This window comes from Brachyistius frenatus, unplaced genomic scaffold, assembly GCF_029030835.1.
Source record: "Brachyistius frenatus isolate BFR_SWC_R1_liver_20210118 unplaced genomic scaffold, ASM2903083v1 Contig_568, whole genome shotgun sequence".
Taxonomy (NCBI): domain Eukaryota; kingdom Metazoa; phylum Chordata; class Actinopteri; family Embiotocidae; genus Brachyistius; species Brachyistius frenatus.
Genome location: NW_027211167.1, coordinates 35,541 through 60,291, shown reverse-complemented (window position 1 = coordinate 60,291; position 24,751 = coordinate 35,541). Strand labels below are relative to the sequence as shown.

The following is a 24,751-nucleotide window of genomic DNA, read 5'->3' as shown; positions in this document are numbered from 1 at the left end:
TTTAGGTATGGAGGCGTTTTTTGAGGTATGGAGACGTTTTTTTTTTTTTAGGTATGCAGGCGTTTTTTGAGGTATGGAGACTTTTTTTTTTTTTTAGGTATAGAGACGGTTTTTAGGTATGGAGACTTTTTTTGAGGTATGGAGGCGTTTTTTAGGTATGCAGGTGTTTTTTGAGGTATGGAGACGTTTTTTTTAGGTATGCAGGCGTTTTTTGAGTTATGGAGGCGTTTTTTGAGGTATGGAGACGTTTTTTTGAGGTATGGAGGCGTTTTTTTGAGGTATGGAGGCGTTTTTTTTAGGTATGGAGACATTTTTTTGAGGTATAGAAACGTTTTTTTTAAGGTATGGAGACGTTTTTTGAGGTATGGAGGCGTTTTTTGAGGTATAGAGACGTTTTTTTTTTTTTTTGAGGTATGGAGGCTTTTTTTTGAGGTATGGAGACGTTTCTTTAGGTATGGAGGCGTTTTTTGAGGTATGGAGACGTTTTTTTTTTAGGTATGCAGGCGTTTTTTGAGGTATGGAGACGTTTTTTTGAGGTATAGAAACAGGTTTTTTTAGGTATGGAGACGTTTTTTGAGGTATGGAGGCGGGTTTTTTTAGGTATGGAGACGGTTTTTTTGAGGTATGGAGGCGTTTTTTTGAGGTATAGAGACTTTTTTTGAGGTATGGAGGCGTTTTTTGAGGTATGGAGGCGTTTCTTTGAGGTATGGAGACGTTTTTTGAGGTATGGAGATGTTTTTTTGAGGTATGGAGGCGTTTTTTTGAGGTATGGAGACGTTTTTTGAGGTATGGAGAAGTTTTTTTGAGGTATCGCTTTCACGAGAACAGGATGGAGGAACAACATGTGTGTGTGGCTGTAAAACACGACTCTTTCTGCAGCTGGCTGAAAGGTTTGGAGGACGACCGGCAGGAGACCGACGTGCACTACAACTCTCTGACCGGAGAAGGAAACTTCAACTGGCGCTTCGTGTTCCCCTTCAGCTACCTGCCCGCCGAGAAGGTACCGACCGACAGGCCGGGTCCGACCGGACCAGATAAACCTGATCTGTAATCCCCAGGAGGAAAGCGGTGAAACAGTAAACCTCCTCTCCCCCCCTCCCCCCGCAGGTGGTGGTGGTGAGGAAGAGGGAGAGTATTTTCTCTCTGGATAAAACAGAGCAGAAGCTTCCCGCCATCCTCATCCTGCAGGTCTGGGACTTTGAGACGCTGTCGTCAGACGACTTCCTGGGTGAGTGAACGAATGGCACTCCTGTTTCTGTCCGTCTGACTCTGTGTGTGTGTGTGTGTGTGTGTGTGTGTGTGTGTGTGTGTGTGTGTGTGTGTGTGTGTGTTTGTTTGTGTGTGTGTGTGTGTTGTGCATGTGTGTGCGCGCGCTGTGTTTGTTTGTGTGTGTGTGTTAAGGTTAATGTGTGTGTGTGTTTGTGTGTGTCTTATGGTTAATGTGTGTGTGTGTGTGTTTGTTTGTGTTATGGTTAATGTCTGTGTGTGTGTGTGTGTGTGTGTGTGTGTGTGTGTGTGTGTTTGTGTGTATGTGTGTGTGTGTTGTGCATGTGTGCGCGCGCGCTGTGTTTGTTTGTGTGTGTGTTAAGGTTAATGTGTGTGTGTGTTTGTGTGTGTCTTATGGTTAATGTGTGTGTGTGTGTGTGTGTGTGTGTGTGTGTGTGTGTGTGTGTGTGTGTGTGTGTGTGTGTGTGTGTGTGTGTGTGTGTGCAGGCACACTGGAGTTGGACCTCCACGGATTTCCTCGTGGAGCAAAAACCTCCAAGTCCTGTAAGGCGGACATGTTGACGGACGTGACGGAGAGAATCTCCATCTTCCAACAGAAGCGAGCGCGAGGCTGGTGGCCCTTCTGCAAGTCTGCAGAGCTGACGGTACGCACGCACGCACACACACACACACACTGTACACAACAGCATAAACAACAACGTGAGGCACCGATGGACACTCGTGCTTTAATGCTGCAGGGGAAAGTGGAGGCAGAGTTCCATCTTGTGAGCGTCGAGGAGGCCGAGAAAAACCCCGTTGGCCGAGCGCGAAAGGAGCCGGAGCCGCTGCCCAAACCCAAGTAAGAGTTCGACTTCAGGGAGCTCACCGACGTGAAAAGAACAGTCGTTGTTTGTTTGTGTTGTCGTACCGCGTAAACAAACACGGCGTTTTTGTCCGCCAGCCGCCCGGACACGTCCTTCTCCTGGTTCATCAACCCCTTCAAGTGTTTCTTCCACCTCGTGTGGAAAAGCTACAAGAAGTACATCATCATCGCCCTCCTGCTGCTCATCACCTTCCTCTTCCTCGCTCTGCTCTTCTACACACTGCCGGGGGCCATCTCCAATAAGATCGTCAACGGCAATGGATGACACACACACACACACACACACACACACACACACACACACACACACACACACACACACACACACTAACCATAACACCCCCCCCCCCAATATAGAGTAGAAAATAAGTTAAATAAATTATCCTTTTGTGAACATCAATGCGTCTGTCTCTCGTTATTTGCTGTATATTTTCTATGTATTTCCCGTTGTGAAGGAAAACATAATTGTCCGATTCCCAGTTGCAGTTTAATCTGGTGGCTTTGAACGCAGCGATATGGTACGATGGGTATGTAGCTATTTTGGACGACTTTTTATACAACATGCTACAGTATGACTTTTTTTTATGATATTTTAGACGACATGCTATAATATAACTTTTTTCAAATTTTGGATGACTTTTTATACGACATATGACTTTTTTGTGATATTTCAGACGAGTTTTTTTTTTTATACCATTTTTGATGACTTTCTTCTTTCTTTTTCACATTTCGGATGACATGCTATAAAATGACTTTTTTTTTCAACATTTTAGATAACATGCTATGCTATGACTTTTTTATGACATTTTGGATGACGTGAATGACGACATATAGTATGACTTTTTTCACATTTTAGACATGTTAGTGTGACTTTTTTTTCCCCCATTTTGGTAAGTGTACAATAAATACTGGCTGTAGCTCAGCTTGTACAGTGGGGTTGCCTTGTCATCAGAAGGTTGGTGGTTTGATCACCTCCTATGTCAATTTCCAGATATTATACTTCTTTGACATCTTGGACCACATTATGACAAAAAGGTCCTCTGATGATATCGGGGGAAACTTGGGGTTCATAGTTTTACCCCACATACTGACAGCAGGAGGTGAGGCTTAGAGTTGTTTTTTTTATATTAGCCTTTAAATCAAGGGAAAACATGTTATGTTATGTTTTGACATGTACACCATAAAATATTGTCAGAGATATCTTTTAATGGTTGTGTAGAGGAGATTGCCTATAATTTTGGAAATATCTGAGCCATGTTTGTGGGACACTGCATGACTACATCTCGGTGTGATACAGTTGTCCAACAAATTTGGTGCATGTATGTGCAACTAGGTGCCGGGGCTGCAGTTTAGGGGGCGCTGACGAGCCGTTTGGCCACGCCCACTCGCAAAACGCATATCAGATGTGTCGTCTCACCACGCCGGATGTATGCGACACGTTTCATGAGGTTTCAAGCATCCTATGACCTTAAACATCAACTTCCTGTGTCCCGGTGAAACGTCAAACTCTGCCGCATCGCCACAGCGACGCCCTTTGAAACAAATCGAACGAAATTCTCAATATATCATCGACCGCATGTTTAGGTTATTGTGACCCGACTTTAGGTTCATGTGATCAACCGGCTCGATGTAGCATTTGAAAGTATGAAAAGAAATGTTTCATAGTGCACGGAAAAAATGTCCAAGTCGGTCCGACAAAATCCCCGAGGAGGAGTTCGTTAAAGTACAACATTGCGAATCGCCAAAAATGGCGACTAAATTCAAAATGGCGGACTTTCTGTTGAGTTGACGTAACGGTGCAATATAACTTTTTTGCGCGTCTCGGTGTGATACACGTGTCCACCGGATTTCGCGCGTGTACGTAAATGTAGCTGCCGGGGCATCTCTTTAGGGGGCGCTAGCGAGCCATTTGGCCACGCCCATTCGCGACTCCATTAGAATACGAAATTTTTCGGCGGGAGACGTGCGTGTCCACTTTCATGAGATAAAGCCTCCAAAAAAATGCATTTAAACTTTTAGAAAAAACATATTTTATGAACAACAACAGGGCCAAAAAATGCACAGAAGAAAGGCGGAGGTGGTGGACATTGTGTGTGTGTGCCGATAGTTTTACAAACTGACTTAATGCTGCGATTGATAAAACAAACAAAAAAAGTTCACAGAAGTAAGGCGGAGGTGGTGGACATTGTGTGTGTGTGTGTGTGTGTGTGTGTGTGTGTGTGTGTGTGTGTGTGTGTGTGTGTGTGTGTGTGTGTGTGTGTGTATGTGTGTGTGCCGATAGTTTTACAAACTGACTTAATGCTGCGATTGATAAAACAAACAAAAAAAGTTCACAGAAGTAAGGCGGAGCGTATCCTGGGCGCGCCACCCCTTTTCCAATCATGATAACGTTTAGTAACACACGAGGACGAGGATGAGGACGAGGACGAGGGGGAGGGGGAGAACGACTGGTTTCAGTCCTTCGGCTCGATGCTGGTAATGACGTCGTAGTGCTCGGTCGGGCTGTCGAGGAGCCGGACGGCTGGCTCAGGAGAAGGCTCCATCAACTGCAGGAGAGAAGAACATCATCGGTTACCTAGGAGACGCTACATCTCACACCTGGTCCACCCTGTACTCCTTGTGTACACATCATGGGGGTCTGAGCTCATTGGCAGTGCTGATTCGTAGAGATTTGGGTTGAAGCGAGAAAGTCGGAAATAAACATCCGGACAAAAGAAAAAAAAAAAAAAAAAAAAAAAGCTAAAACTTTCAGACTGACTGGAGAGGAAAACACGGGAATGAGACACGAGATCCGCATCAGGAGGCTCTTCCTGTCGGATCGCATGTACATTCATCACACAGCTTTGTGCTGCTGCTCCTTCTCTAGAAGTGGAATCACCTCCCCTCTCAATCCCAGCCAACAGCTCAGCGGGAGACGTCAAATCAAATCATCCGCCTCACCGGCTGTCTGACCAACACGGAGCATTTGCGCCCCCACCTAGTGGTCGTTAAGGTGAGCGTGCGCCCTGCGAGAGTGTTTTGGTGCTCACGTCTGCGATCTGGTACGGCGGTCGCAGGCACTGTTTGAGTTTGCCGTGATGGAAGATGATGAAGTAGGCGATCGCGGGCACCCCGGCGAACAGGACGACGACGACGAACACCACCACGGTGATCGTCCCCGCGTGCGTGGTGTCTCCTGGAGAGAGGGTGCAGGACGGACACACACACACACACACACACACACACACACACACACACACACACACACACACACACACACACACACACACACACACACACACACACAGAGTCCATTTATTCTTCAGAGGATTTAAGAGCTTTAAATAAAACACAACTTCACACATCGGCATGTTGAAGCACCTTTAAAGGAACACTGCATTAAAAAATCGGCGTCTGGAAGGCACCATAACACAGAGCGGGGCGGGTGTGTGGGGGGGGGAGGGGCGTCTCTTACCTGGCTTGAGGACGACCTCACACTGGGTGCAGCTGGACAGTCCGACGGGCCGACGGTGGGTGACGAACTCCACCTCCACGCAGTACCTCTGCCCCACCTCCAGGTCGTTGATGATTGCTTGGGAAATGTAATCTCCGTACAGCTGGTGAAGAGCAGCAGACGTTGCGCCACCTGATATCACCTGAACTGCTTGAATTGCTTTATTATATACTTCTGTTTGCGTTTAATTTCATCTGTTCTTACGGAATTGAATCCTTTTCTATATATATATATATTTTTTTTTTTAAATGTTCCTTCGTGTCCGTTTTTATGCGAAACACTGCGTTCCTTGTATGAAAAATAAGCAGAAGCGGAATCTGATCGTTCGGAGGATCGTTTATCGTATTTGGAGCGCAAAAATTCGTCTTCTGTTTGAATGTTTGATGTCAATAAAAACATTTTAAAAAAAGTGTGTTTTGTTAAACTATAATCGGGCTCATATGACTAAAAGGTCAAATGTCAGGATGGTTTCGTGGGCGCCCTCACCTGCGGCTTCTCTCCCTCCTTCCCGTAGTAAACCCTGTGTTGTGTGTGGTCGGCGTAGTCCCGATGCAGACTGTGGTTCCTGGTCAGTAGGACGGTGAGGGAGCCGGGGGGCCACGCCTTCAGGCTGAACTCGGGGCTGCACGAGTCGCCTGGAGGATGGGGAGGAGGGGAGATGATGTCAGCACTGAGGGTCGCGTGACCGCCGTCTGACGATGCCGGGAGAGATTTGTGTTCGAATGCGTCCTCACCGTGCCGGCTGCAGGCTGCAACCTCCTCCGAGGCGACGCCGCGCCGCACCGCTCGCACGCGCAGCATCACGCAGCCGTGCTCGGCCGTCGCCGCGGCGTCGGCGAAGTCACAGGAAGTGGTAGATGTCCGGCCGCACCCCGGCACGTCGCGCCACTTTTCGACGTTGAAACTGAGGACGAGAAACAAAACAAAAACCCACACGAGCTCCGTAATCTGCGTCCTGTCGACAGAAACTTTTTTTTTTTTTTTTTTATCTAAACTATAAAACACAACTGGAGTTTTAAAAAAAATATTTTACAGTCTTTATATCACGGGATAATATCGATGATTTCGTCCAATGAAGTTGTGTTTTTACATGTATCTCACCATGAAATATTGTCAGTAAAAATATATTTGTATAGTTGTGTGGAGGAGATTGTTTTGAATCTGGAAATATCTGAACCATGTTTGTGGGACACTGTATGACTCAGCAATTTGAAAAAAAATATGTGCCTGACAGAAAATAAATAAAGCAGGGACACGTGATAATAACTTTTATCTGAACTATAAAACACAACTAACACTGATTTTCATTCGTGATTTAATCTGCAGGAAAACTCTGAATTTTCTTTTCAGGTTTGTCAAAAACAGTCCAAAGTTATTCAGTTTGCTATGACGAAGAAAACGACCGAATCTTCACGCGAGAAGCTGAAAACGACCAAATTTCACTTAAAAAAAACAACAACAATCCTTCAACGAGTTGACAGCTTTTAAACGTATTTCTTTCAAAGTGTGTGTTTGGTTTGAAATTCTGCCCGAGTTGAGTGGTCACCTGCGGTACTGGACCTTGAAGGTGACGTCCGGCTCGTCGGTGGCAGGAGTCCACCTCAGCTGCCCCTTTTCAACATGGACGTCCAGCGGCGGCGGCGGCGGCGGCGGCTCAGGCAGCGCTGGGACAGACGGGGAAGAACACGGAGAAGAGGGAACGTTTACTTTTCTTTTTGGGGATCTACTTTCTTCTGAACAGTCTGAAAAGCCTTTCAGATAATCAACAAGGTGGTTGTGTGATAAATCATTCAATCATTCAGACGGGACTGTTTCTTCTTCTGATGAGTCAATACATTTAAAATGTGGTATTTCATTTACACAGAAGGTTTATGCAGCATGTTTCTCTTCCTCACTACACTTCACAATAAATAATTTTGATTTTAAACAGGAACTGATTTAAAAAAAATTTTTTAAAAAAGACCCGGTTGATTCGAATCATCGCCTTTTTTTCAGTCTGATAAACGAGGAGGACGAAGCAGAGAAAGATCTTTTGACTGAGTTTCTTTGGGACGGGACGGGACTTTTTGTGTTTTCAGGTTTTGAAATTTAACAGAAATTTTACACATCTACAGACACACAAAGACAGCTGCTGATTATCTCGCCGGTGGCAGTCGTCTCTTTAGACTGAAGGCTGAACGACAGTAACAATAAAGACCCATTCCATTAATCTGTCATTTCCTGTTGCTCAAGGATCCTTATGTACGTGCTGCTTAAAAAGGTTTGGCTTTTCGAAATCCACTTCATTCATTTCAAATGACATTTAACCCTCCAAGTGGCACCATTTTTGTTTTGTATGGTTTTGTTTTTGCATTTATGAGGCCAAAAAAACAAACAAACTAAATAAAGAATGTATTTTTGGATTTGAAATCAAATACTAAAAGTTTTGGTGTAGTTTTAAGCAACATATTTCAGCATCAGAGTGACCAAATATATTATATTGACATGAATTGGTGGAATAACGTTATGCCGAATTTACCACAACACTTTATATTAGATAAATCAAAAGCACTTAGACCAAGAAAACTGGTGTTCACGTGCCGAACTGAAACAAAACGTTAAAAAAAGGTTGAGTTTACAACCGAGTCTGGCGCGCTGTTTTTTTTCCTGAATAAAATAGAACGTAGTGACAGGCTGCGCTAAACCACACACACGCACACACACACACACACACAGTGCGCCACTAGCACGAACGGCTAACCGGAAACCCCGTCTAATGGCGAGTAGTTTACCTCGGACGACTATTAGAAAACACGCCAGGCGGACAAACATCGTGGCGGCCTCATTTCCCAGAGGTCGACGGGTCTGTGGCCTCATGCGGACATTCCGCTGCTCCGACTTCCAGCGTAGGAGGACGGCGAGGGAATCTGGGAAGGTTCCGCGTTGGAGTCACTTCTCCTTAATTGTCGACATTTCCTGAAACGCCCCTTAAAGGTAACGTCCGAATAATAATAATAAATAATAATAATAATAATAACAATAAAGCATTTTTTTTTTTTTTTAAGTTTGTTAGCGGAATAATGTTAATCTTTTTAAACAGATCCCTTTTTTTTCTTTAAAAAAAAAAAGTCGGCTCGCTTTATGTTAATAGTCAAAATACATACAAACACTATAACTATTTGTAAAACGTTTAAAAATAATAATAATAATAATAATACCTTTGTATGCTCATTATTCAAATGCAGGTTTTATCTGGTGTTACAATCTGTAGGTCACCTTTACTGGTTCGGATCCGAAAGGATGCTGGTTCGGATCCGCCTCTGGACGAGTACACCTCACCAATAATTCTGCATTATGTGAAAGTGGTTTGCTACTTCTCTTCTACTGCTTGCAATTTGCTTGGTATGAAGGTATTTCTGTCTTTATTATGCAAGCAAAAAAACAAAACAAAAAAACAAAAAAAAACTTTCAAAAGCAAATTTCTTGCACTGCAATCAAAAATCAAGTTTGTCAGCAAAAACATATAAACTGATAATAGAATTATTGCATTGCAAATTAATTTCCATAAAGTACAATAGAGTTTCAATTTGCAGCCAAAAAGTCTAGTTTCATAAGCAAAATTCTTAATTCTGTGACCAAAACTGCAAGAGCAAATTTGTTATTTTATTCTCGTTTCATTTTTTTTTTTTGCTTGCATAATAAAGACAGAAACACCTTGATACTTGAACCCCTATCGTTGCTGCTCGCGGTTGTATTTTTTCTCCCTTTTGATTCATCAGAAGGGAACACGCTTTCATTATGGTGAAAATTATAATTATCTGTGTCTGATCAGATTAATACTCCTGATCATTTTTGTAAAAGTTTGACCGAATGGGGCTAAAAAAACATAACAAAAAAAAAAAAAAACACTTGGATAAGTGTTTTATCCAACATTTTAACTCCCGGATAGAGCTTCAGTGAATTAAAATAAAACCAAGTATGTAATTCACTCCAGCAGAGGGCGACATTTATCAGAAAGATTCCGTCGTGTTGACACTCTCTCTCCTGTTAAGACACAATAATGACTCACGGAAAAAACATTTACTGACTTCAGGAGAAAAGCTGATGCTTTTTGAATGGGAGTCTATCGGAGCCCTCAGTGGTATCACACTTCGAGGCGTCCGTTTGCTCCATGAAAGGGAGACAGGTTACAACCTGCTCTGCCTCATTTAACTTTCCCGTCATCATCCTCGGTAATGATTCCTTTCACTTTCCTTCTGACGAGAGACGAGCCGGCAGCAGACGGGAAAAACCAGGAACCTGAACCTGTGAAACAACTCCAGTCCTTCTCTCTCTCTCTGTGTGGGTGTGCTTGTGTGGGTGTGTTTGTGTGTGTGTGTGTGTGTGTGTTTGTGTGGACCCGCTGCTCACTTCATACAAAATAACAGTCTTGAGGCCTGAGAACACATCAAAACAACACAAAAACACAATCAATAAGTCACATTTCCCCCGATAACTTTCCTGTTTTAGTCAGTAGTTCTGGTTTTACTCGTCCCAGTTTCTGCCTCGATTGCAACCCAGCAGGCCTTTTCCGTAGATCTCATGTCACATGCTGCAAAAACAAAGGCGTGATAGGAAAGGGAGTTTTCAGCGCACAAAGCCATGTCTGCCACACATATTCTGGAAGAGACAGGAAGCTGTTGTGTTCAGGTGCAGTCAGACATCTGGAAACCTCTCAGTGGAAGGAATCCTTCTGTAAAAAACGTGATTTTTTTTTTAAAAAAAATTTTTAATATGAAAAGAACGATCTTTTCTTGAAGGGTTTCTTCCAGACTTTAAAAAGAACGATTCACACTTCTTCTTTTTTTGTTTTGGTCCTAGTTGCTGTTTTAAAGATTTCAGTTTGATCAGGGGGACAACGATTTCAACTTTAAAGAAAAAAGATGACTTCAACAGATCAGTCTGAAATTTGGAACGATTATAAAGAGCTACAGGAGGCAGAATATGTCAAATGTAAAGAGTTTTATAAACCCCACTTTATAACGTACCATCCTATATTTCAACGGAGATAAATAAATTCACTCGTTTATGTTTAGACATTTAATGGTACAAGAATTTTCTTCCATTTAAGCCATCAAACATGATTCTGTTTTGTTTACATTGAAGAAGAATCAGGTAGAAATTAACCAATGAAGTCGTAATTAATTCAGCATTTGAACATTTTCTTGTCATTTTCCTGAAACTGTAAAAAAAACTGACCTATAAATAAACTTGTTTATCAGAACACTGCTGTGATGTTTATTGTTGTTGTTTTTTTAAATTCTTGAACATTTTCTGAGAGAAAAGATTTATTGATTAATCAAGGAAATACTGAAAAGGTTCAACAATGACGATATGAAAATCCACAAATGGTTTCTTATCACAGGACATTTATTGATTTTTTTTTTAATTTTTATTACGTCAGCACGCTTTCGAGCGACGCTCATTTCACCTGTTACACAATACGCTTATTTACAGTTTGAACAGCAGCGGCGGACGACACGTTGAGGCGACGCAGCACAATGAATGTTTTCAGCCTCTTTTGAAACACATTTCCATTTTCTCTAACATCTGGTTTGTTTTGCCGACAGTTTTCGGATCAGTCCGACCCGCCGCCTCAAAATGTCGAGCAGCAGGATAAGTGTGGAAAAAAAAAACAACCAAAAACACGACAACAAACACAGCACCGAGATTCTATAAGAATCATAAATGGAAGAATGAAAATGCGGGAAAAAAAAAAAAAAGAAAGAAGACTTTTACATTGATAAAGGTGAACAGCTACGTTTTTATATTTCTACAAAGATTTCTTTTTTCTTTTCTTTTTTTTAACCCTTTCCTTTCCTCGCTTTCAGACACAAACACCTCACAAAGTATTTCAGCAGGCGGAAACGGTTTCGGCTGATTTTTAGATGGAAGTCAACAGAAATCTTTTCACTGTTTATCGACATCAAATAATGAGTTGAAACGACATGCGGGAGAAAGTGGTCGTTTTGTTTCTGCTCTTCTCGTCCTCACATTCTTTTCTTTTGGTGAAACTCTTGAGGCAAAAGATTCCTCCGACAAAAAAGTTCCTCCCGGTGACGAAAATCCTACGAAAAACGGTGACGTTTTCTAAGAATTTCTCCCTTTAAATTTATCAAAGATATTTAACAAAACATCCCTTATAAGAGCTCCAAAGGTGAGAAACTTTTTGAGAGCAGGGAAGATTGAGTTTTCAGAAGTTTAAGAATTTCGTAGGGCGAGGTCGGAGAAATACTCGAATGAAATGTGAATGAGACTCTTCAGATTACGTTTCTCTCGTTAGAGACGCTGTTTTTGTCTTTGTTTTCTGATTGCGTCCAAACTTTTTTTGGCCTCGTTAGGCCTTAATCACTGAGTCCTCAGAGGGGGAGGGGGTGGGGCCTACAACCAGACCTGAAGTAGACATGTTTCTACATGAACTGAAACATTAAAACCTTCACGAGGGAGCAGATGGAAACACCCGCAGGAGGCTCTTCCCCCTCACTGCAACTTCATCTCCGTTAATGTTGATTGATTACGTCCACTGATTAGAGCAACGAGACAGTGATTTATTCCTCCGTCAGCGTGAAGACGGCGGCTGCAGGAGGCGAGGGATGGGGAACGAAAACATTTAAAATCAGCACCAGCAGGACTTCCTGTTTGGTCCAAACAAGGATCTTCAAACGTGTGTGTGAAGAGAGCCGAGTCAGCACTGAGGTGGTTTAGTTCTGTTTCTCATCAGCTTCTTAATATATATATATATATATATGTATATATATCAGAGGATATATATATAAAAAAAAAAATATATATATATATATATATATATATATATATATTTTTTTTTTTTAATGCCAGGCAGCTTCTCCTCTCCTGATTTCACAGTGACGGCTGGAAATAAAGGCACCGCTGCACAGACCGTCTTTCGTGTTTTTTTTTCCTTCTTACCAAACGTCTTTTTTCCTTTTCCCGCCTCAGACGCACACGTCGACGACGACGCCCTCGTCTACGATCGGGGGACGAGTCTTCAGCCGCGGGTCCATCTCCCGCAGCTTCACTTGCTCCGGGTCCGACGGGCCCTTCGGGCCGTCGGCCAGGCTCTGCCTGCTGTCGGGCTGCCGCGAGTTGGAGCTCCCCCCCGCGGAGTAAACCCCCGAGTCTCCGCTGCTGCTGCTGTTCTGACGGCTGTGTCGGCCACTGGAGAGCAAAAAAAAAGAAGGAGGATGAACGTTTCGATACCAGGACGTGGTTCTTCGTGAACACGTGAAGCAGCAGACGGCAGAGATTTAAAAGTGACCTGCTGTCGAGCTCCAGGCCTGAGGGGGGCGCCGGCAGGGTCTCCGGAGGAAGGTTGTGGATTTCCAGGACGGCCGGCTCAATGCAGACGATCACGTGATCGTACACCAGCTCGGACTCCGAGGGCTGAGAGCTGAGGAGGCGAGGAGCTTCGGAGCCCGGGGGGCCGTAGAGGTACTGCAGGTGGGACGGACACGAGAGAGAGGAGACGTCTTTTATTTTAATCACCTCGTTTTTACTGGCTTGCATGCACGTAGTGACACGTGGTGACACTGTGCTGTACCTCCTTGAAGTGGTGGGGCAGCTGGTTGGTCGGATAAAACGTCGCCTTCAGGGTCTTGCAGCACCAAAAGGAGCCGGAGAGCGAGATCAGCATGATCAGGAAGCAGACCACCAGAGATGCCAGGAAGTAGCGGAAGATCTGCCACCAGGGGATCGCACCTGTGAGGAAACACATACACACAGTTATATATGTGCAGTCCACCCTTGAAGACCAGATGTTTATTTACTGAACATGCAAAGACGTCAACAGGAAGCTCTGAGTGGAACTCCTTCAAAATAAAAGAAGATGAGTTGCAGGTGGAGCGAGCAGATCATCAGTCTGCCACGGCTGCGTTCAGTCTTCACAGTGAATGCTGGTCTGTCCACTCTTTCCAGTCGGATGTAAACGTGTTGTTGTGGCGTTACCTTCCGTCTGCATGCAGTGCGGCACCGTGAAGCTGCTGGTCCTGTTGTAGTAGTCGCAGTGGGTCTGAACGCTCACACAGTACCAGGTCCAGGACTTCAGGCTGGGCAGAGTCACCATGTTGACTTTGCTGATCAGAGTCTGGGTCGTCGGGCCCTGAAGGATCATGGGACAGAGACGGTTTAAACTTCACGGTACAGTTACAGTCAGAGTCTGGATCTGTGAGCACGTTGAGGGGAAGGCAAGAGGGTGGGGTGGGAGGGGGGGGGGGGGGGCAATTAAGTAAGTATGTAAGTAAATAAGGAAGGATGTAGTTCTACCACAAAGTTAACTGTTGATCAGGACTCATGAATGTTGATCAGCATATTGCTGCGCATTCAACCATTACATCATTTATTTGCCTCCCATAAAGAATCTACTTAAAAAGGGTCCAGACAGTCCTCTGTGACCTCGGTGCATTAGTGTGACCACCAGCGAGACTGTTTTCAGAGCTGCAGTGTACGAAACAACCGAAGACTTTAAAAGCAAAGCCAACGGGCAAATAGAGGCGTTTCAGATGAAGACTGCCTGCAGGACATCACAGCTTTCTATCTGAGGAAATAGGCATTATTGAAAAAAATAAGTTGTATATTTGTTGAATTAAATGAAATAACAAAGTATCCAGATTTGTTTTTTTTAAACGGAAAATTCTAAGTTTAAAAAAAGGAACATTATGATTGATATTTAATATAAAAAATGCATTCATTTCTAAAGTACTTTTAATGCAACGGTCCAATTCTGACACGCTGTCGTGAATATTTGTAGTTTTTTTTTTTTATGCTGCGTCACACCTTTTAAAACCCGCCTCTGCAGCCCGACTCTCGATTTGCATATTTATTTGACTGCGTTCACATTTTAAACCTTCTTTTCCGTCTCATTGACGCCTTCTTTCATAAAGTTTTTGTGTTGTTGTTGTTTTTTTTTTTAATCGCGTGCGTTCACCGTTTACACTTCGGATGTCTTATTGTCGGCTTCTTATCTGCGCGACAGCTGCAACACTCAGAGAGTCGGGCGGATCGATCTCCCTGCAGCCTCATTTTGTTTTCCTTGTGCTTTCGCGAGGAAGGACGCGAGTTCGTCTCAATCTCCCGCCTCGCTCCTTATTTTAGGACGTGCTGCAATGAGCCGCATTCTCTCTCGTCAAAACCGGTTTTCTCATGGCGACCCGTGTCATTAAAACCTGCCATGCAACGGAGAAAGGAAACGAGTGCAAAGGCAAACAAAACAAACCACAAAAAAAACCACACACACACACACACACACACACACACACACACACACACACACACACACACACACACACACACTCCACCGTGCTGCAGACGTGCGACAACAGAGCAGGTGCTCTTCGCCGTGCGACTGCTGCAGCCTTCAGAGCAGGCGTGTAAAGAGTGGCGACGACATCCGCCCCGTGAACAAATATCATGCGTCTTTCATAACTGGCCCGCCGGTATGTCGCTCGTACGGACGCCGCTGGGTTTGACAGCGCGGCTTCAGAGGGTTCGGCAGGTGCATTCCGGGAGAGGGGAAAAGGAATTGGTGAAGCGTGACACAACGGGGCGGTTGGTGTTTCGTAGAGGAGGCGTTCCCCTCTTACCTGCGCCGAGCGTTCCCAGTACATGATGAGGTAGTTCAGTTCGGGGATGTGCTCCCTCATGGAGGTGTTGGCGCTGCTCAGAGGGTCCGAGATGACGACGTCCAGGTCGCTTCCGGCCGGAGTGAGGACCACTCGGGACGGCGGGCCCACCGCAGCTGGAGGAGAGAGGAGGGGGCGGAGCATTAGTGAGAGGTCAGAGGTCAGGTCGGCGACCGGGCGAGGTTCCTGTTCTGTCCGCAATGTCGTCCCAAAACAATAAATAAATACTGAAGTTTAAACCAAGGAATCAAAACGGTTAAACAATTGGGAACTGTGAGATTCCTATTTTTTTTTTTTTTCTTTTCCACTTGTGAAACTCGTGTTTCCACTTCCTGACGGTGTTTGCTCATACCCCGCGAGACTGGTTTCGCTCTTCTGTTTGCGCCTCTTGCACGTTAGAGCAGACTGTCCCTGTTTTGATGGTTTGTGGTGAACCACCCTGAGATCGCGTGCTGCAGCAGGCTGGTGTGAACACCTGTAGACTCTCTAAGTATCCGCCCGCCTGAACATTTAAGCCGAGATTAAAAACTCCGCTGTAAACTACACGTTTGACGGCCGCCTCAAAAGTCTTTGGTTTGTTGAGCGTTTGTTGTGTTGTTTTGTCGTCGTCCCCCCCCGCCCTGCTAATCGTTTACATCGGGAAAATCCAGATGTTTTTCTTCTACCAAGATCCACCCCTCCCCCCCCCCCCCCTCCGCCGCGCCCTCTAGTGGAGCGCGGAGGCAGGTGCAGTCGTCAACGTGAACGCCTGGTTTAAATAATAATAAAAAAAAAAAACAGCTTTATGTCTCACCGTCTTTGTCGGGACAGAACAACTTCATCACCCACGTCGAGTGACGCCCGTTGGCGCTGGCTCGCACTCGGATCGCGTAGATGCTCAGGTAGTGCAGGTTCGATGGCGTGAGGTCACACGAGCGGCCCGCGGCCCCGTCGCACGGCGTGATCCACCTCGCAGTCTCCCGCTTCAGCTGGTACTTCCTGAAGGAGACCGGAGAGCACGAGAGGCATTCGTTACTTCATACGTTTCCTCCCTGCAACGATCACATTATAAATTATAAAGGAAAGCGGCTGAAAAACCAAGTATTTTTGGGGTTTATTTTAAATCGCAACAAACAAACACGCACGCACGCACGCACGCACACGCACACAAAGACCCTGGAGCGACGGATTCGGTGGAACCGAGAATCACCGAGGAACCTTCCCGACGGTGAGAAGCACCGGGACTCAAGTCCGCGTGAAGAAATTGAATCATATTTTCTTCTTTGTTATCTTGGCTCTCATATCGGCGCTAGTTTTCACTGTGCGATATATAATCTCGAATTACTCCTCAGCTCCTTCAAGTGTGACAAACTTCCTGGCTCCAACTCGGCTTCTCTGCCGGTAACGACTTTTGAGTTCCCGACGCCGTTTCCTCTCGTTGTGTTGGGTTACACACTCTGGAGGTCCGGCGAGGGCGCTCTCGCCGCCTCGGCCCACGGCAGCGGACCTCGGACAGATGTTTTTGTGTCTCCTCGCCGGAACGGAGCGAACAAACGTGTCTGAGAGGATGTTGGCCGCTCGACGTAACGGTCGATCCGATCGCAAAGTGGAGAGATTAACGTCGACGGGGAAACCACAGATTCGGCCGAACATAGCAGCGTGTCGCCTACCCGACGAACTGCGTGGTGAAGGTGACGGCCTCGGGCTCCGGGGCGCCCTTGTCGTCCCAGTCCCAGGTCACGGTGTAATTTGTGTTCAGGGTAACCATAGTGACGTCCCGCGGCGGAGGCAGCTCCGTTCCAGCTGAAAAAGGAAAAAAGACGAAGGGGGGTGGGGGCGAGAGAGAGAGAGAGAGAGACTTACATGAGGACATGAGGTCTGGAGGAAGCTGCAGTGTTTCTCTGGCTGAACAAATCCGAACATCGTGTGCGAGTCAGTATCTCAGTCTGCCCTCAGGACCCTGAGGGAGAAAACATTCACCTGGAAACTACCTGAGCTGTGGCGCCACGGCAACAGGGTTCTCCAGGGTTCTCTGCCTGCGAAGAGGCAAGAGAATGGACCGAAAATCTGACGCAAGGGACCATATGGCGCTGCTTTAAAACAGCCACGACTCTGTGGTGGAAATCACCGCATGGGCTCAGGAACACTTTGCTCTTGATGTTGAAGATTATTGTTCCCTAAAATCTGATGTTCCTCTGCTCCAGTTTCTCCTCCCTCTACCACACAACAGCAGCCTCCACACAGGACTTGTTGGTGGGACTCATTCAGCGTTGCTTCGGCTCTGCACATGAACCCGGCCGACACCGAGACGAATGCAGAACATCAGCAGAAGCATTTAGAAAAGGTTTCACAACAAATGCAGCGAGTGCAGCATTGGTGTGGAACAGAAACTACTGCGACAGCACTGGAAGTGAGAATGCAGAAATGTCCCCTGCCGCCCGAGAAGCAGAAAGGTTTACAAAAATGTGTATCAAAATATGACGTTTTTATAGAGTACTGAAGACATTTCGTGTAGTTTTGAACTGCCTCTCGGAAAACCAGAGGAAGTTGCATTTAGAAAACTCATTATGAAAAGAAAAGAAATAAGAACATAAATATTATTTATGTGAAGAAGAAAAATCTAAACTTGAGACCGAGACCTGCAAAAAGAGGAAGTAATCACCGGATAATTCTGTCTGTTTCCAACACCTGTGTTTAGATGAGACACGAAGGAACATGGTGAACTCTAACAATACACCACCACCTGCTGCTTCCAAAAAAAGAAGGTGAAAGAAGGTTACCAAAAAAAAGTACATGAAAGAAGTTTCGATCCCCGTCATGTCTCACATGACAAAAGCAGGAAATGTCTGAGCAGAGTCTCGGTCTCTGTGGACTCGTTTTTGGACGAAATGGTTGAAAGCTATTTTTCCTCACCGACTCAGTTCTTCTCAATCTTTTATCGTCTGTCCGTCTCATGACGGTTTCCCAGCCGCCGCCGCACAAATACCCAAAAAGAAAAATCACAATCATCTCCTACAATCAACTACTGAAACAAAGCAGTATTCTGCAGTATTCTGCGTTACGAATGAAGTTTGTTGTGAACAACGTACCTCCGAAAAACATGAGACCAACCACTTTAAATCCTCCGAGTATGATACCTAAAGTCTCCAAAGGGTTTTAGAACAGGACCATTTGTACGTATTTTATTTAAAAAAAAAAAAAAAAAAATATTTTAAAAAAGTTTTTTTATGGACGGTAGATCAGAAAGTCTCGAGTCGGTTCCTGTTGCGCGTGAACAGTGAGCTGCATCGCGACGAGCGCGGGGTGCCGAGAAGTCGCAACCTTCGTGAGGAAGTCCTCCCAAGTTTGATTAATTCATCAAAATCAACACAAATAAGAGTTACAAAAAGGCTTCTTTTTTTTTAATAGTGATGTAATTTGCAATATTACGGGATTTTATTTTTGCGATAAAATTGCCAAAATTAGCTAAGAGAATTTAAAAGAAAAAAATTTAACCATTAAAATTCATAAAATCGATGCAGTTTACGAGAAGTTATTTTTGTTGATGTCACAAATTTCATTTTGAAAGGCTTAATTTGTGCTGTAACACCTCTGTTGTCAACATTCTCTAGAAAATAGAGGACATTTTGCAATAACTATCACGCAGATTGCTTACATTTTTTATTCATCGTTGCAACTGCAAGTTTGCAACTTCCTGAACAACACAGAACTGATTTTTCGCAACTCTAAAAATCCCTCAATTCAGAGATTACTGCTGTGATAAGTTAAAAGTTTAATAAAAGTTTTACTGGGGTGAGTCCAGAAAACTGTCCTCCCACTGTGATGGTGTTTCACAACTCTAAATACACCAACGGTGTGTCACCTTCAACACACCCATCTTACACTGTTAATAGCTTCGTTTAAATCTCCACTTTGACCTAAAACCGAAGTCCTGTTAACGTGTAATGCAAGAAGGAAGAAAATTAAAAAACGCCGCAGTCACGGCATCTTTTTTAATTTTTTAATTTAATTTAATTTTTTTTTAAGTCAGGGCAGATAAAGAGCTTCCTTTTTCCATAAACACGTAGCTTTCATAGCACTGAGGATATAAAGGTTATAAAGGTGGGGCACCTTTATAACCTCTGAGTCACACACAGAAACCGTCAAACTGAAACCAAACGAAGACTCGGCATGAGACGGATCAGGTGATGAGAGAAAAGTTGATTTATGAATTTTGATTTATCGTTTCATCTCAAGTTTTACAGCAGAGCAAACCATTAAGAAAAAAAATACCAGACCAGAGTCTGTCAAGCTGCTGCAGGAAGGTCTGCATGATTTTCTACAACCGTTAATGTTTGTATTGTCAACATATCGTGACGGAGAGTGAGTCATTTATTGGCTCTGAATGTTGGAAAACATTCGTTCAAGTCTTCGGGCTCCTTTATTGTTTTTGAAACAGCAGGAAGTGAATGTCAGAAGAATCTCATTGAAATGTAAAATATTACAAGTTAAAAGATTTGAGATAAACAGCTGTGGGAAGCCAATTCACCACTCGTGTGCCATTAAACCACAGAAGAAATAAAAAGATGTTGTCATCAAAAGAGTCAAACCTTAAAACGATGTCGAATTATTGATGGAAATGTGACTTTTCTATTTTTATTCAGATGAACAATTCTGACAATTATGGAAACTAATCGCTGTCAACTTTAATGATTACGACCAAATAATTATATTATCCAAATCGAGTCTACATGTCTCACTATAAACGGACTAAAAGAGGAAGATCGTGATGTTCGAACGCTTGAATAGTTATGAAATTACAAATAAGTGACTAGTTAATGCGACTATCGTCCCGTCTTTTTCCCTGATTTTTACTGCCGCCTGGTGGTAGTGGCGCGGTACTGTCACCAGAAGGTGGCGGCAATGCACCAAAAACTACGCAGAAGAAGACGGCATTAAAACGAAGAACTGGTAAAAACATGTGTGAGATTAGACGCTTCTGTAAAAAACTAAAACATGCAAATAAAGCCTTCAGTGACAGACCGCCAGAAAATAATAAGAAGGCGAGACTTTAGTTAAACTGAAATGTATTGACTTCGAATTTAATGAGAAGTTGAATGGGAGTCTACGGAGCCGGAGGCTTTTTTTTGGAGCCGACCTCTAGTGGCACTCGGTGGTATTGCAGCTTATTTTTCAGACCCGGAAGCTACGAACACTTTTATATCCAGTCTGTGGGTGCAACGATCCCTCTAGAAGACAGAGACCACACGCTACACGATGGAAACAAACTCTTCAGTTTAAAATCCAACATAAAATAAGACCTAGTATGTTTTTTCTGTCTATATAACGATTAAAATTGTTTCTTTTTTTTTTTGTCTTTTAAAAAGTAAGATCCGCTTTAGCCAGCTCCTCCCTGCTATTCAAACACACTCGCTGTTGTTTTATTTATATCCCATGAACAGGAAGAGACCAACCGGGACTGAAACTCCCCATTTTTTTTTTCAAACAAGAGAAAAGTTCTAGTCAGCGCAGTGTTCACAGGCGCTCGATAGAGGAACTGGAAACATCTCCCAAAAACACACGGTTTAATTTGGACTTTTCAAGCCACATTTTTCTCATGAAGAGAAGTCAGGTTTTACTGGAACTATAAAGTCTGCATTTCTACATAATTTTGGACTATTATCATGACAATGACGGTTTAAAAATGTACTGTCTGTGCTGCATAATCACCAAGCACAGAAATAATTAAGCTTGTAGTGAGTTTAGGTGCAGAGAATAAACACGTTGGTGCTGCGCTTAAGTGTTATAAAAGGTAAGGAAAACAATTCAGCATGCAAACCAACATTTAAATCACCTTTGCAAGACGATAAGGGTCACAGCTGGTTTTAGAACAAATAAACACGGCGGACTGGAGATTGCTTCAATAGACAGTAAAGGGGTGGAACGGGCTCTTAATGTTGACGACTTTTATGTTTTTAATGTGGCCAATTTGATTTTAAAAAGCATAAATGCTGTATTTTTGGTTTGCAGAAGAAGATAAAATGAGATATCTGCAATCAGCAAACCGCCAAAACAAACAATCAGAAAAATACCCAGCGTTTTCCCCAAAATGTGCTTAAAAATATGCAATTTCACATTACGTTTGACCTTCGTCGGTCACCATATCTGTGTACGATATTCCAAAAAATTTAAAAAAAAAAAAAAAAAAAAAAAGCTGGAGAAAGTAATAAATAAACAACATCCAAAGAGCTTAATGACAAAACCTTTTGGTGATTTTTATTTAATTTGGCATCATAGGGTCTACTCCCAAACCTTATCCTGGTATAAAGAATAAAAAATAAAAATAAATCCCAGTGGTGCATTTAGTCCATTGCATTAGAGTAACTGCATTACACTAATAAAGCTGTTATTAGGAAAACCTATTTGTGGGTTATTGAGCACCTTTAAAACCAGATGTCACCTTTTTAACTGCACAACCGTAGAATTACAAAAACATGTATATGGACGATAATGTTCATTTCCATGAGCCAGTTTTAGTTTGTCTACTTATTACAATGCAGCTCGTGTGGTTTTCCTTCTTACGTCTTGTTTTCTTGATCAAGTTTTTGATTCAATTTTATCCATCGCTTGCTGCTGACAGACCACCAAACTTCACGTTTTGCACGTCTACAAAGACAATAAAGTGTCGTAACTACGCGTTGTAAGCCGCCAGCAGATGTAAATGACTTGGAAACGCGACGACAACAGACTGATAGCTGCTTGACTACGACACAGGAGGCTCTTTAAAAAAAACAACAACAAAAAAAAACCACATACTGTATATGTATATCGATAAATTCAACCCTTGCTGGGTGAAGACCTCCCCTAAATATGCGGAGAAGCTAACAGCTAATATCAGGCCTCCGTGCTAGTATTTAACAGTCGGTGGCTCCGGTGGAACAAACGGAGCAGCGGGGGGGAACTCACCGGCGGAGCTGCGGAGGCTCAGAAGCAGAAGAGCGAAGGAAAACACGACGGCCATCGTCGATATTTAGCCGGAGACTGACAGCTATCCTCCCACCGAGGGCTCGACGCGTGCACTTCGGCCAGACACCAGCTCGCTCGCTCGCTCGGACGGACTCGGCTCGCCCCGCCCCTCTTCTCCGACGTGCTGCCTGGATGCGCTCTTCCGGTGGGGCTTCAAAATAAAAGACGTCAAATTATTTTTCCATGAAGGTTCACCGTGTCAAATGCAGCAGAAAGGTCAAAAAGGATCAGGACAGAGGAGAGAGAGGCTGCTTTAGCGGTGTGAAGCTGCTCAGAGACAGAAAGGAGGGCACAGAATACAAATAGAGGTAGTAAATATATATTGTATATAATATATATATAATATATATATATATAGATATATACTGTACTGTATATACTGCGCATTTTATATTTAATTTTTTTTTACTGCTATTTTATTGCTTTTTATTATTCTATTATTATCTTATTGCTTCCTGTATGCTGCTGTAGCGAAAAAAAATTTCCCCTTGGGGATTAATAAAGTAACTACCTACCTACCTACCTACCTACCTACCTACCTACCTACCTAGTAAAAGTATAAAAAAGTACAGTATATACAAATAAAATAGAATTCAATTCAATTCAATTAAACAACCAAATCTAAAATCAAATAAATACAAAATTGCGCAATTTTAGTATTCCGCAGAAATGATTGTCAGAAATTGTATCGTCATCTTGCCAGTTTCCCCAAAATTTCCAGTTAGTAATGTGGTGGAAATCTGGAAATGATGAGTCTGAGTCGAGATGTGTCTTTACGGTTCTTTAGTCAAAGCTTTCTGCAGAAAGGTTCAGACAATACAGAGTACAGAGAATCTGTGAAAGTCTGACACAGAGCGCAGTGTGTGTCTCATTATTATAGAGTTAACGATCCCGTTGTCCTCGGGTTAAAATGACCCGCAGCTGTGTTCAACCAAGTTCTATTTTATAAAAATATAAAAATATAGAAATATTTTTATATTTTTAGTATAACATTATATATATATATATAATATAATATTATAGTATAATATAGAAATATTTTTTATATTTTTTGGGATCATTGGTGATCATTCTTTAAAGAAACCCTCACAGCCTCCTTGTCACCAATGATCCCCAAAAATATGAAAATGAAATAGAACTTGGTTGAACACAGCTGCGGGTCATTTTGACCAAGGGAGGGTTGACCGCACCTTGCTCAGATCGGCCTTGTGCTGGTCTGATAACAAGCTGCGGGGGGATACAGTCAACTCCCTCGCATGCAAGAGGAACAAAAATGTGCTCGTTAGATATGGTTATTTGATTTGATTTTTTTTAAATTTTATACACTTTATTAATCCCCGAGGGGAAATTTCTTCGCTACAGCAGGGGGGCTCTCAGGGGGGAGCTGCTGCAGCAGGCTGCCACTAGCGCGGCGCCAGGTAACCTGACCTGAGGTGCATGTTTTTGGATGATGGGAGGAAGCCGGAGAACCTGGAGAGAACCCACGCAAGCACAGGGAGAACATGCAAACTCCGCACAGAAAGGCCCAGGACCGGATTCGAACCCGGAACCTTTTTTGCTGTGAGGTGACAGTGCTAACCACTGCACCACCGTGCCGCCCTTTAAGGCTTATATGAGAACACAGTTACTGTAAATACAGTACAGTAGTATAGGTTTATATAGGGACACAGGTAGACACAGTTTTTCCGTGATTACTGTTAGGATATCACAGCACTTAAGAAAAAGGAGAACAAGCACTGAGTTTGTTAAATGCATTGGTGGGCCAAAACAAAGAAGGAGCCAAATGTTCCCCACGGGGCCCCAAAATGGTCTCCTCTGCTTTACAGTATTTGTCTTTGACACAGAATATTTGTGACTAGATAACCAAGAATCACAAAATATTCACAGTAATGTTTTTTCCAGTGGTACATCTGCAGCTTGATGAAGGTTGAGGCAGGGAGAGTTGGAGAGTTGCCTTGGCTGTCTTCACTCTAACCGACCGATTTTTCAAGAAAATAAAGGCCCAAACACTTCTGATCATATTTCCTCATTGGGGATTTCAAAGGTATGTAGTAAATTGACATATTGAATAAAGTAGTGTTGGAAATAACTTTAATAGTTTTTTTTTAGTTATTTTATTTTATTTCATTTTTTTTTTTTTACCTTGGCACTGCATAAAAACAGACACAGATTTACAGTGGAAATCACTGCATGGGCTCAGGAACATTTCCACACTTTTTGTTTGATGTTTAAAGTCTCATCCACAAATGCAGGTTAAAACTCAGTAAATGACCAGTGAACCAGGTGTACAGCACATCTTACAGGAAAAAAATATCTTTTTGTGGAAAGTCAAATGTCAAATTCCCTGACTGTCACTGACTAAAAATGAATTTCCATGACCTATAATGAAGGAAAAACAGTTATCTTTGTGTTAATCAGACAAAATGCAGCCACATTATTTTATTCCCAGCAGTTTGTGAGCTTTATCTACTAGTTGACGGGCGTTTCTCTGCCTAAACACCGTGTCGTTTTTGAGCCGAAGCGCTTGAAATG

At 43.3% G+C, this 24,751-nt stretch overlaps 3 protein-coding genes and 1 long non-coding RNA gene across 5 annotated transcripts in view; 2 read left to right on the top strand and 2 right to left on the bottom strand.

Moving 5' to 3' along the window:
• Positions 1 to 713: 713 nt before the first annotated feature.
• Positions 714 to 2,635, top strand: LOC138614778 (fer-1-like protein 6). The gene is made up of 5 exons (XM_069688357.1): positions 714 to 1,000; positions 1,108 to 1,228; positions 1,714 to 1,871; positions 1,965 to 2,065; positions 2,168 to 2,635. The coding sequence occupies exons 1-5, from the start codon at positions 830 to 832 to the stop codon at positions 2,352 to 2,354; spliced, it is 738 nt and encodes a 245-aa protein (XP_069544458.1). The 5' UTR covers positions 714 to 829; the 3' UTR covers positions 2,355 to 2,635.
• Positions 2,636 to 4,323: 1,688 nt separating this feature from the next.
• On the bottom strand, positions 4,324 to 8,515 carry ifngr2 (interferon gamma receptor 2). Its single transcript, XM_069688356.1, has 7 exons — positions 8,354 to 8,515; positions 7,129 to 7,246; positions 6,317 to 6,486; positions 6,069 to 6,217; positions 5,544 to 5,685; positions 5,119 to 5,264; positions 4,324 to 4,635 (listed from the first exon to the last, which is right to left on the bottom strand). Exons 1-7 carry the CDS (start codon positions 8,436 to 8,438, stop codon positions 4,543 to 4,545), a joined length of 903 nt encoding a protein of 300 aa, XP_069544457.1. The 5' UTR covers positions 8,439 to 8,515; the 3' UTR covers positions 4,324 to 4,542.
• Positions 8,516 to 11,486: 2,971 nt separating this feature from the next.
• The window catches only part of LOC138614779 (uncharacterized), a 39,349-nt gene continuing 26,084 nt past the window's right edge, over positions 11,487 to 24,751 (top strand). Inside the window, exons 1-2 of the long non-coding RNA XR_011310336.1 lie at positions 11,487 to 11,685; positions 11,791 to 11,936. This is a non-coding gene — a long non-coding RNA (uncharacterized lncRNA). The remainder of the gene's footprint in view (positions 11,686 to 11,790; positions 11,937 to 24,751) is intronic.
• il10rb (interleukin 10 receptor, beta) lies at positions 11,975 to 22,321 on the bottom strand. Of its 2 annotated transcripts, XM_069688353.1 has the most exons (9): positions 22,160 to 22,321; positions 16,885 to 17,017; positions 16,029 to 16,213; positions 15,197 to 15,351; positions 13,563 to 13,716; positions 13,159 to 13,316; positions 12,877 to 13,052; positions 12,528 to 12,776; positions 11,975 to 12,177 (listed from the first exon to the last, which is right to left on the bottom strand). In XM_069688353.1, exons 1-8 carry the CDS (start codon positions 22,212 to 22,214, stop codon positions 12,554 to 12,556), a joined length of 1,239 nt encoding a protein of 412 aa, XP_069544454.1. In that variant the 5' UTR covers positions 22,215 to 22,321; the 3' UTR covers positions 11,975 to 12,177; positions 12,528 to 12,553. The 2 variants fall into 2 exon arrangements, with proteins under 2 accessions (XP_069544454.1, XP_069544453.1); XM_069688352.1 differs by lacking the exon at positions 11,975 to 12,177 and having other exon boundaries at positions 12,401 to 12,776.

Coding starts and splice junctions, on each gene's coding strand:
- LOC138614778 (XM_069688357.1), top strand. CDS start 830: ATGGAGGAACAACATGTGTGTGTGGCTGTAAAACACGACTCTTTCTGC. Junction 1,872..1,964: donor GCAAGTCTGCAGAGCTGACG/GTACGCACGCAC, acceptor TTAATGCTGCAG/GGGAAAGTGGAGGCAGAGTT. Junction 2,066..2,167: donor GAGCCGCTGCCCAAACCCAA/GTAAGAGTTCGA, acceptor TTTGTCCGCCAG/CCGCCCGGACACGTCCTTCT.
- ifngr2 (XM_069688356.1), bottom strand. CDS start 8,438: ATGAGGCCACAGACCCGTCGACCTCTGGGAAATGAGGCCGCCACGATG. Junction 5,686..6,068: donor AGGAGGGAGAGAAGCCGCAG/GTGAGGGCGCCC, acceptor GCTCTTCACCAG/CTGTACGGAGATTACATTTC. Junction 4,636..5,118: donor CGCCGTACCAGATCGCAGAC/GTGAGCACCAAA, acceptor TCTCTCCTGCAG/TTGATGGAGCCTTCTCCTGA.
- il10rb (XM_069688353.1), bottom strand. CDS start 22,214: ATGGCCGTCGTGTTTTCCTTCGCTCTTCTGCTTCTGAGCCTCCGCAGC. Junction 17,018..22,159: donor GAGCCTCCGCAGCTCCGCCG/GTGAGTTCCCCC, acceptor TTCCTTTTTCAG/CTGGAACGGAGCTGCCTCCG. Junction 13,317..13,562: donor GCACTGCATGCAGACGGAAG/GTAACGCCACAA, acceptor GTTTCCTCACAG/GTGCGATCCCCTGGTGGCAG.